Here is an 11,321-nt window from a genome sequence, read left to right as displayed (position 1 = left end):
ATGGACAAGGTCCTTGCACCCATGCTGAGAAGGAACGTGCAGGCCTACATAGATGACATGGTGGTAACTTCGCACGAAAGAGGGAACCATGCAGCTGATCTGGAAGAGCTATTTGCTACCATATCGAAGTATCACCTCAAGTTAAACCCAGAAAAGTGCGTTTTTTGGCGTGGAGGCGGGAAAGTTCTTAGGTTTCATGCTCACAGAGAGGGGGATAGAGGCGAACCCTGACAAGTGTGTAGCCATCATCGCCATGAGGAGCCCAACCTCAGTAAAAGAAGTCCAACAACTGACGGGGCGAATGGCAGCATTATCGAGATTCGTATCTGTTGGAGGAGAGAAGGGCCACCTTTACTTCCAATGCCTCAAAAGGAATAGCCGTTTCGCATGGACAGGTGAGTGTGAAGCAGTGTTTCTCAAGTTGAAGGAGTACTTGGCGATGCCACCTGTGCTTTGCAAGCCACAAGTAGGCGTCCCCCCCCCTCCGCTTATACTTTGTGGTAACTGAGTGGGGCATTAGTTTTGTGCTAGTCCAGGAACAAGACCAAGTGCAGAAGCCCATCTACTTCGTGAGCAAGGCCTTGCAAGGCCTAGAATTGAGGTACTAGTCACTAGAGAAGGCGACGCTAGCGGTAGTATTCTCAGCACGTAGGCTTCGCCACTATTTCCACAGCTTCACGGTGGTGGTGATGACAAACCTCCCCATCCAGAAGGTACTTCAAAAGCTAGATGTAGCAGGGAGGATGGTTCGTTGGGCGGTAGAGCTATCGGAATTCGATATCCAGTATGAACCCAGGGGGTCCATCAAAGGGCAAGTCTACGCTGACTTCGTGGCAGAACTTTCACCAGGGGGAGACCCTCAAGAGGTGGAGCTAGGGTCATAGTGGATGCTCTTAGTGGACGGATCCTCCAACCATCAAGGGAGTGGCGCTGGAATAATCTTGGAGGGGCCTAACGGAGTGTTGATCGAGCAAGCTTTACGCTTCACCTTGAAGGCAAGCAACAACCAGGCGGAGTACGAAGCATTCATCGCTGGGATGCTTTTGGCTAAAGAAATGGGTGCGCAGAGCCTCCTGGCAAAGAGTGACTCCCAGTTGGTCACAGGACAAGTAACAGGGGAGTACCAGGCAAAGGATCCACAGATGGCTACGTACTTAAGGTATGTCGAAGTATTGAAAAGAGCCTTCGCTGCGTTTGAGCTGGTGCATGTCCCCAAGGAGCAGAATGTCAGAGCTGACCTGCTCGCCAAGCTGGCCAGCTCAGGCAAGGCGGGAAGGCAGAGGACTGTAATCCAAGAGACCCTCAAAACGCCGCGAAAGTTTGTTGCAGACAACAGGGTGGACGTTCTTCACATTAGTACAACAAGAGGAAAACCAAGGAGTCATCGCTCTTTGAGCCAGGATACGGCAAGGGAACCCTACATCAGTACTTATGCGACCTCGCCAGAAGAAGAAAAAGGTGCACATGTATGTGCTTTAGAGGAAGGCGACACATGGATGACCTCTTACAGGCGATACCTAGCGGACGGAATCCTCCTAGCGGAGCCGGAAGAGGGCAAGAAGATTAAGAGGAACGCTACAAGATACACCTTAGTAGATGGGATATTATTCAGACACAGGTTTACGCACCCCATCTTGACGTGCGTAAGCGGCGACGAATGGACTAGGATAATGGCTGAGATCCACGAAGGTATTTGGGGGAGCCACGTGGGAGGAAGATCCTTGGCATCCAAGGTAATACGCGCAGGGTTTTTCAGGCCAACAGTAAGAGAGGATTGCGTGCGATACACCCAGCATTGCAAGCAGTGTCAGATGCACGCTGACTGGCACAAGGCGCCGCCAGAGGAACTGAGATCCATATACAGCCCATGGCCTTTCCATACTTGGGGAATTGATATTGTTCCGGCCGGTTGACCAGGGTCGTCTTCGTGCATGGCTTGTCCTCACGAGCCATAGCACCTTTGTTCTGCTCCATCTGTGAATACCTGAAAAGAAGTGAACAAAGGGGCGCCCTCACGACTGTTTGCACTCCGACGATCAAGTCAGCTAGCGAGAAACATCAAAAGGTGACACACCCTCTGAAGGTGGTCGAAAACTATACTGAATGAATGAAACTGTGTTGTCCTAATCGTCTAGTGCACACAGTGGGTATGCAGCAGAACAACTAGGGTTTATGCTCTGTGTAATGCTATGAGAATTAGGTCAAAACTCGGATCCCCCTTCAAATGCCTCAAGGTCCCTTTTTATCCATCTCTCGTGTTTAAAACGCGTTAAAGCGCATTGAAAGCGTATAAAAATATTCCTTGGAACGTTCGAATCTTAACTGAATTAGCGCGTACCTTGGCAAAATTTCATTGAAACATTTAATGAGCACGTGCTTATTGCCACGTGCTCTTCTGACTTGATCGTTATTCTGCGTTGATGGTCCCTCAGCGCCGTAACCCAACTTAGGGTTATTCCATTGTGTGAGCCCTCTTTCCTCGAAGTGCTTCTGGCGCGTGGGTGACTTCCTGGGTGTCAACTCATGCGCCCCAGCCTCTAGTCACTCTCCTTAGGAGAATATCTACCTTTCTCTTGCACCATGCACGTGGTTCTCTTCTGGGCGTGGCCTCCTCATGGGTCGTATCTGTCCCAAGGTTCCCTAGCGGTGGCGCGGGTACTTCACGAGTCAGGTTACTCCTTACTGGTACTAGAACTTATGGCTTTGAAGCCACCTTTCTCTTCTCTTCATTGTTGTTCTGAGCCTCCGGGGCCCGAGACTTCCTCACGGTATTACCCCCTCCATGGTCTTTCCTGCCCATGGGTATCGGGGGGTCACACCGTCGATGTCTTAACTTTGACTATTTCTTAACTTGGTGACGCCTTAAGCTGGCGACGCCTTAGCCTGGCGGCGCCTCTCTGGGGCGACGCCTTTGCGAGGCGACACCTTTCTTAGGCGATGCCTTTGCGAGGCGACGCCTTTCTTGGGCGATGCCCCAAGCGGTCAACCTGTTGACCTTTCTTCCCTTCTTTGGGGCCCTCGAGCGGTCCTACCATGTGTTGACTTTGACTTTGACTTTTGGTCAACGCCCCAGGACGGTACAGATATCTTATGATGGCATTTTTCTTGAAGGCCTTCTTGAATCATGTAAGAAAATGGTGCGGAAGCTATGGAGGTGTGTGTGCAAGATCCTCCTAAGAGTGATGTTGATCTTGACGGTGCTTGATAGGTATGAACATAGGGAGGTTCGGCCAGCCCAAGGAAAGGTGAAGGATGTGAAGTTTAGAGCCTAGAGTTCTAGGGAGAAGCAAAGCTTGGCACAAAATGGCAGCATAACTTTACTCACAATAAACTTGAAAATACAAGGTGTAGGCTCCTCCTTTTATAGGCTAAGGAGGACCATAATGCAACCCTAATGCTAGCTAAATGAAATGTAAATGTGAAGCACATGGGTGCACATGGCACATAGGTGCACATGGCACATGGGTGCACAAATGAGCACATGGGGAGGGGTGTGTCTAGTTTTTATGTTCACCACCTCCATGGGCTTTCTAGACCGGCCTTGGTAAATTTAGAGGTTTTTTTAGAAACTCTAAGTTTACCTAGGTTGGTGTTTTAGGTTCCAAAATTAATTCTAAGAAAATTACAAATAAAGTTCCTATGCTAATTTTGACAAGAAATTAAAGTCTACTCTACACTAGAGTTTATGGCATTTGAACATGTAAAAGAACGTCTTCTTGGATCCTCTTGGCCATAACTCTATGGTTGGCCCAAATCTACCCTTTGGTGGGCTTGCATGTGGGCTTGTGCTTGGGCCTCTTCCATCATCCCCTCCCTCTTGAGAAGGATTTGTCCTCAAATCCATTGCTTCTTCTTCTTCATGGCTAGGGGAATGGATGTGGCTGGATGGTGTCCAACATCTCCTTCTCCTTGAGAAGATCTATCCTCAGATCTAGAGATTTGATCTCGGATAGCAGCCTCTTGCTTCTTCAACTATGCTTGCCCTCCCGGATCAAACGTCCACCTAGGGGAATTATCAAATAAAGCAAATGAGTTAGTTGAAGCAGTTATATACAAATCAATTTTATGAATCAAAGGCGTATGGAATCCTATCACAAATTGCACAAGAAATTGTTCAAGATCAATTGAACAAAAGTGCTTCGGTTGGATCTTCCAAAAAGCACACCAAAACAAATTAAAAGGCAAAAAACAGCAAGACAATTATGGAAATAAGATAAACAACATGAAATAAAGAAGAACTAGAAATGAAAAGACCAAAAGCAACTCATCTTGAAGAACCCAAGCTCATGATACCAAATGATGCCATTTTTCATGAAGGTCTTCTTGAATCATGTAAGAAAATGGTGCGGAAGCTATGGAGGTGTGTGTGCAAGATCCTCCTAAGAGTGATGTTGATCTTGAAGGTTTATGATAGGTATGAACATAGGGAGGTTCGGCCAGGCCAAGGACAGGTGAAGGATGTGAAGTTTAGAGCCTAGAGTTCTAGGGAGAAGCAAAGCTTGGCACAAAATGGCAGCATAACTTTACTCACAATAAACTTGAAAATACAAGGTGTAGGCTCCTCCTTTTATAGGCTAAGGAGGACTGTTCCGTCCAGTTGACTGGAACGTCTTCGTGCGCGACCTCAATCGTCAGCTAGGGACTCCTTCCCACTGGTTACCTGTGGATTCCTGCAAAAAAGAGGACAAAGGGGGCGCCCTAGCGGCCGTTTGCACTCCGACGCTCAAGTCAGCCAGCAAGAAACACCAAAACTCTGCACCTCCGTATCTGAGCACCGCGTGTGGCACTCTGAAGGTGGTAAAAAGAACTGTGTATTGTGTGTATATTCTCGCTCTGGCAAACAACCTCTATTCCAGTCCCTTGTGCGTAACCTCACGACTTCGAGCAAGCAACTGGAGTGTCTTCTGGGAAAATTTGCCAAAACGTCCAACCCCGTTCCCAACATTCTCCGCGCTATTTAAACTACCCAAGCATTTAAAGCGCCTTAAAGCGCTTTTAATCACAAACGTAACGCGCTCAATCAAAGCGTCTAATTAGAAAACGTAGCGCATTTAAGACGTTGAAACGCTTGGGAGCCATTATAGTACATGAACCCTCGAAACGGAAACTGTATTGAATGACTTTAATTACCTGGCACCTGACTAAAGGGTGTTTCTATTCTGACATGGCTGTCGTACACGTGGAGGGCCTCACGACGCTATGACCCCATCTGGGGGCGTTTCTGCCCATTTGGGGACGTTTCTACGTGTGAGTCCTCCTGCCTGGGAGTGCTACTGCGCTAGGGGTGACTTTTTGGGTGCCAACTCATGCCCCCAATCATCTAGTCACTCACTTTGAGAGCGTATCTGCCTTCCTCTTGTACCCTGCACCCGGCTACCCTGGGCGTGACCTTCCTCTTGAGTCGTATCTGTCCCAAAGGCGTCTCTGGGGCGGCAGGGGTACTTCACGAGTCAGGCTGCCCTACACTGGTGTTGTTACTATGGCCTTGAAGCCACCTTTCTCTTCTCCCTATCACTCTCCCGGATCATCGGGACCTGAGGCCTTCCCACGGCGTCGCTCCCTCCATGGTCTTTCCTACCCATGGGCATCGGGGAACCACACTGTGATTGCCTTGCTTTAGTAATGTTTGATCTGGCGACGCCCTGGTTGGGCGACGCCTTCACCTAGGCGACGCCTTGTGACGCCTCTTCTCGACGACGCTGACACTTGGCGTCTCTCCACCTAGGCAACGCCTTGCGTTGACTTTAACTCCTGATGTTGACTTTGACCTTGACTTAGTCAACGCCCGGATACGGGACGGTACAAGGACCATAATGCAACCCTAATGCTAGCCAAATGAAATGTAAATGTGAAGCACATGGGTGCACATGGCACATGGGTGCACAAATGAGCACATGGGGAGGGGTGTGTCTAGTTTTTATGCTCACCCCTTCCACGGGCTTTCTAGACCGACCTTGGTAAATTTAGAGGTTTTTTTAGAAACTCTAAGTTTACCTAGGTTGGTGTTTTAGGTTCCAAAATTAATTTTAAGAAAATTACAAATAAAGTTCCTATGCTAATTTGGACAAGAAATTAAAGTCTACTCTACACTAGAGTTTATGGCATTTGAACATGTAAAAGAACGTCTTCTTGGATCCTCTTGGCCATAACTCTATGGTTGGCCCAAATCTACCCTTTGGTGGGCTTGCATGTGGGCTTGTGCTTGGGCCTCTTCCATCATCTTAGGCCCGTTCCCATTGGCGATAAGACAGATGAAGTACTTGATCGTTGCCATCAAATACTTCACCAAGTGGATAGAGGCCGAACCAGTGGCACAGATCACCACGCACTAGGTACAACACTTTGTTTGGAAGAACATTGTGTGTCGTTTCGGGGTGCCAAGGCGTCTCATTTCAGACAATGGCACCCAGTTCGCGAGCCAACAGTTGGGGAAGCTATGTACAGAGGCGGGAATCAAGCAGGTGTTTGCATCAGTCGAACTCCCCCAGACGAATGGCCAGGTCGAGTCAGCAAACAGAGTTTTGTTGAGAGGTTTGAAGCGCAGATTAGAGAAGGCTAAAGGGGCGTGGGCAAAAGAAGTACCAAGAATCGTATGGGCTTACTACACCACACCTCAATCTTCCACCATGGAGACGCCTTTCAGCTTAGTGTATGGGTCGGACGCCATGATCCCAGTAGAAATCCACGAGAGCTCGCCTCGTTTCCTAGGTTTCGTGGCAGAAGAGTCCAATGAAGAAAGGAAGGTGAACCTGAATCTGATAGACGAAGCCAGAGAAGAGGGGAGAATTAAAGCTAAAGCTATGAAGAGAAGAGTAGAGCGTTAGTACAACTCTAAGGTGAAGCTGCGACAATTCCAGGTTGGTGATCTGGTCATGAGGAAGGCTCATCCTTACGAGTTGGAAAACAAGTTGTCTCACAAGTGGACTGGACCGTTCAGAGTAACCAAAGCCAAAGGGAATGGTTCGTATAAGTTAGAAACTCTAGAAGAGGGCCCCATCCCACGTAGTTGTAATGCGGCTAATTTAAAATTTTATTTCAGTTGAAATTTTGTAAAGGGGACAATCTTTTTCGCTCCCGGGGGTTTTTTAATGAGGTCACCCAAATAAAGAAAAGAAAAGTTTAAGATATTTCTGCCTTAATTTTTCCCTTTCTTGTAAGAACAAAGATCGAAGATCAAAGAAACAGAGACAAAGATAAGGCGTCGCCAAGGTAAGGCACCGCCCAGATAAGGCGTCACCTAGGTAAGGCGTCGCCAAGATGAGGCGTCGCCTAAGTAAGGCGTCGCCAAGATGAGGGGTCGTCAAGATAAGGCGTCACCAAGGTAGCGCCACCAAGATGAGGCGTCGCCAAGATAGTGACGCCACGATAAGGCGTCACCGGAAGAAGGCGTCGCCGGAAGTAGGCATCGCCAGATAAAGAAGCGGGAGTCAGATGCAAAGCAAGATAACAGGTATGTTGAGTACAAGTTAAAAATCCGGGAGCCTAGTCCTTGAGTAGGGGTTAAGGGATTCCTTCAGGATGCCCCCTCCTCAAGTATGAATAGCTAGCCCCGGTACCAGATGTCAGTATGAGTTAAAATCCGGGCGCCTAGTCCTTGAGTAGGGGCAAAGGGATTCCTTCGGGACACCCCCTCCTCAAGTATGAATAGCTAGCCCCGATACCAGATATCAGTATAAGTTGAAAACCGGGCGTCTAGTCCTTGAACAGGGGTTAGAGGATTCCCTCGGGACGCCCCCTCCTCAGGTATGAATAGTTAGCCTCGGTGTCAGATGTTAAGATATAAGATGAAATCCGGGTGCCTAGTCCCCGAGCAGGGGTTAAGGGATTCCTCCGGGACGCTCCCTCCTCAGGTATGAATAGCTAGCCCCGGTACCTGATGTTTAGACACCTCGCGAGGAAGTGGTGGGGGGCGCTTCCTTCGAGTGTGGGCATCAAAGGCTAGGTTAGCTTGGTGTTTTAGAAACCCCATGGATGATACGGTACTGTTGTATAGGCCTCTTCATGGGCGTGGGCACCATAGCGCGATTTTCTGCCCCAGGTGTTTAGACACGCTGAGGACACCCAGAGCAGGTCTCTCCTCGAGCGCGGACGCCCAACACAGGTGAGATAAGCCCTCTGCACCTTTGAGCAATGTTGAGGCCATAGATTAGATAAGTCCTTCTCACCCTCGAGCAACGTTGAGGCACCAGAAATGAACAGATATAGTCCTCCCTTGCCTTTGAGCGATGTTGAGGCCATAAAAGAGATCAAATCCTCTTTCTCCTTTGCGTAATGACGAGGCAGGCGACGCCTTCATAAGGAAGATTCCTCGCAGATAGAAAGGCCAAGTGGAGTTCTAAGTGAAGAGATCAGGAGAAGGGTATGCACCGCTACTCAGAAGGGAAGAATGAAAAGAGAAGGTCACGTACTACCTAAAGAGTTAAAGACAAGGCAAAGAAGCGATGCATCGAAAGTAAGTACTAGTTACGCCTTTGATTTAGTAAAGCAAGCGATAAACAGAGAAGCTAAAGGTGCACGAGGATGTAAAGATAAAGCTCGAATAAACATTTAAATAAAGTTGAGTGTCAGAATTACAGAGCAAGTGTTAGAAAATACAAATTTACAAATGAAGTTTAATTAAGTGAAGTTCAATCCCCAGGGTCGAGGGGAACGACTTTCCCATCAACTATATGGTTGAGAGGGTTGCAGTTGGAGATGTCGATTCCCAAGTTTTCGCAAAAAGCCTGAGCCAGAGCCTCCTTGAATCCCTCTGCAAAGGTATCGACCATATTGTCAATAAGTTTCCCCTTTGCTTTCTCCAAATCTGCAATGGTGGAGTCTCGGACTTCCTTCTCTGCAATGAGCTCCCCCTTTGCCCTTTCCAGCTCTTCAATCGTGGAGTCACCAGAGGCTAGCTGCTTCTCAAGAGCTTCCTTCTCCACTTGAAGCCTGTTTAGTTTAGTCTAAAACTGATTATGCTTGGTTTGGAGAAGGTAGAGCTTTTCCATCTTTTTAGCCAGCTCCCCCTCGGTCTTCTCCAGCAATTGCCCCCGGGCAGCACATTGATCAACAAGTAGTTTCTGTTGTGCCTCGGAGGTTCGCATCGCCGCTTCAAGAGCGACGATCTTGGACTAACGGGACGCCACTTGCTCAAGAAGCTCAGTGAGCCGTTTGCAGGCTTCAGCATTGGACTCTCGGGCATCTCGCAAGGAGGCCTTGTAGACTTCCTCCTGACACGCCCAGCTGCGGCATAAGTTCTCCTTCTCTTCCTTCAGGGCAGCCACTTCCTGTCGGAGAGATTGGAGCGCATGTGCCTCGACAGCTTTGGACTTAGCTTGGGCATGCCACTCAAGGGCCACGACCAAGAAGGCACCCATGTAGTAAGGCATGCCCTCTGACCGTGGGACGCCGAAAGGTTCCCTTGGCGACATCTTATCATTAAAGCCCCTCATCAGCTGCATGATGGGAGGGGGAATTGCTATGAGTCCTGGGGTGGTGGTTGGGGCGGTCGGCGTTGGTGTTGTTGTTGATGTTAGGAGTGTTGTTGGCATTGGTGCTGATGAAGGCATAGTGATGTGATTCCACTAGCACAATTAGAATGATTCTTGACATTCTTAGGAATCATCTTGAGTTGGTTATGAGATAGGCACTTTATCATAGAAATGGATCAAGGTTCTATGAACAAGAACTCACCAAAACTAGTGCCAAAACACAAACTCATATGGAAGTTCCAATTATAGTCAAATTGAACCGAACAAAAAGGCACAAAAGCTAAGCAAACTGAAATAGAATGCAGGAAATTAAAATGTACCGAACTAAAAACTGGAAAATGAAGAAGAAAGATGAAGAACAACAAAGAACAACAAAAGAACCGAAGCAACACAATTAAAATCTGAAACTGCCGAACCAAAAACAACAAGGAAACAAGCTAAGACAAGGAAATAACAAAAGAAGAAAGGAAGGAGAAGAGAGTGCTCATGTAGATGGATGTATGGTTGAATGATCACGCCACTAGAAGGATGGTTGCTCCTAGATGAGTGTGTTGCCGCCACTTGAGGACACCATGGATCCTTCAAGATAAGACTAGAGAAGAAGGCTCAAAAGCTCTCCAATTGCTCACTCAAAATTTGAGTATAGTTTCTTTACTCTAAATTCCAATCTGAATTTTACAAAGGGAGCACCTCTATTTATAGCCTAAGGTGCTAAAATGCAAGCTACACAAATTCAAAATTCCCCCCTAAACATGTTCTAGAACCGGCGCCCAAATACAAGGCATGAGGAAGGTGTGACCTCTTCCTTCACTTTGGCACCTCCTATTCTACTCCTACACTTATCTACTAACGCACCCCCCTCCTAAAGCTCCTAACTAAAGCCTAAAAGATGCTATACGAAAAGAGGTTTCTAATGTTTCCCTCTAAGCACCTTCAACCAAAGAAACTACAAAAAGAGAAAATAAATGTCCCCTAGCTCCTAAAGCTTTGAACATGCTTCTTGTAAGCCTTTGAGGTGGGCTTTAACCTCCATGGGCGTCCTCCATTTGTGCCTCTACCTCTTCTTGATCTTGTTGATTGGCCTCCATGTCCTCTTGAGCTTGATCTCCATCATACTCCCCGAGTTGGAGAGAATTCGGCCACGAATTCTGGAGACCTACAAAAAAAGGAGTTAGATCGCTGACATTAAAAGTATGACTACCTAAGAATGTATCAGGCATATCTAACTCATAAGCATTGTCATTAATTCTCTTGAGGATTTGGAAAGGTCCATCCCCTCGAGGCATTAGTTTGGACTTCCTTTGAGTAGGAAAGCGATCTTTCCTCAAGTGAAGCCAAACCCAATCGCCCTCATCAAACAACAATGCTTTTCTCCTTTTATTGGCAAGTTCAGCATACTTGCCAACCTTCTTCTCAATTCTCTTCTTGATGTCTTTATCCAAGGTTTTCACAAAAGAAGCCTTTGCATCCCCATCTTTGCACAAGACATCTCCAAGAATGGGAATAGGAAGAAGATCAAGAGGGGTTAAGGGGTTAAACCCATAGACAACCTCAAAAGGAGAATGTGAGGTGGTAGAATTTACTACACGATTATATGCAAACTCAACATGAGGTAGTAAATTCTCCCACACTCTAGGATTCCCTGAAATAAAACATCTTAATAGTTGTCCCAAAGTTCTATTCACCACCTCGGTTTGACCATCAGTTTGTGGGTGGCAAGTGGTAGAAAATAAAAGCTTAGTCCCAAGCCTGCCCCACAAGGTCTTCCAAAAGTGGCTCAAGAACTTGGGATCTCTATCGAATACTATAGACCTAGGAATCCCATGCAAGCGAACCACTTCTTGGAAGAAG

At 47.4% G+C, this 11,321-nt stretch overlaps 1 protein-coding gene across 1 annotated transcript; it reads left to right on the top strand.

Annotated features, from left to right (window-relative positions):
* The first annotated feature begins 887 nt into the window (after positions 1-887).
* LOC137835299 (uncharacterized) lies at positions 888-2,167 on the top strand. The gene is made up of 2 exons (XM_068643750.1): positions 888-1,689; positions 2,136-2,167. The coding sequence occupies exons 1-2, from the start codon at positions 888-890 to the stop codon at positions 2,165-2,167; spliced, it is 834 nt and encodes a 277-aa protein (XP_068499851.1).
* The last annotated feature ends 9,154 nt before the right edge of the window (positions 2,168-11,321 follow it).

The sequence above is a fragment of the Phaseolus vulgaris genome, chromosome 11 (genome assembly GCF_000499845.2).
Source record: "Phaseolus vulgaris cultivar G19833 chromosome 11, P. vulgaris v2.0, whole genome shotgun sequence".
Classification (NCBI taxonomy): Eukaryota; Viridiplantae; Streptophyta; class Magnoliopsida; order Fabales; family Fabaceae; genus Phaseolus; species Phaseolus vulgaris.
Note: the sequence above shows the minus strand (reverse complement) of the source record. Positions and strands in the feature narration are given on the sequence as shown.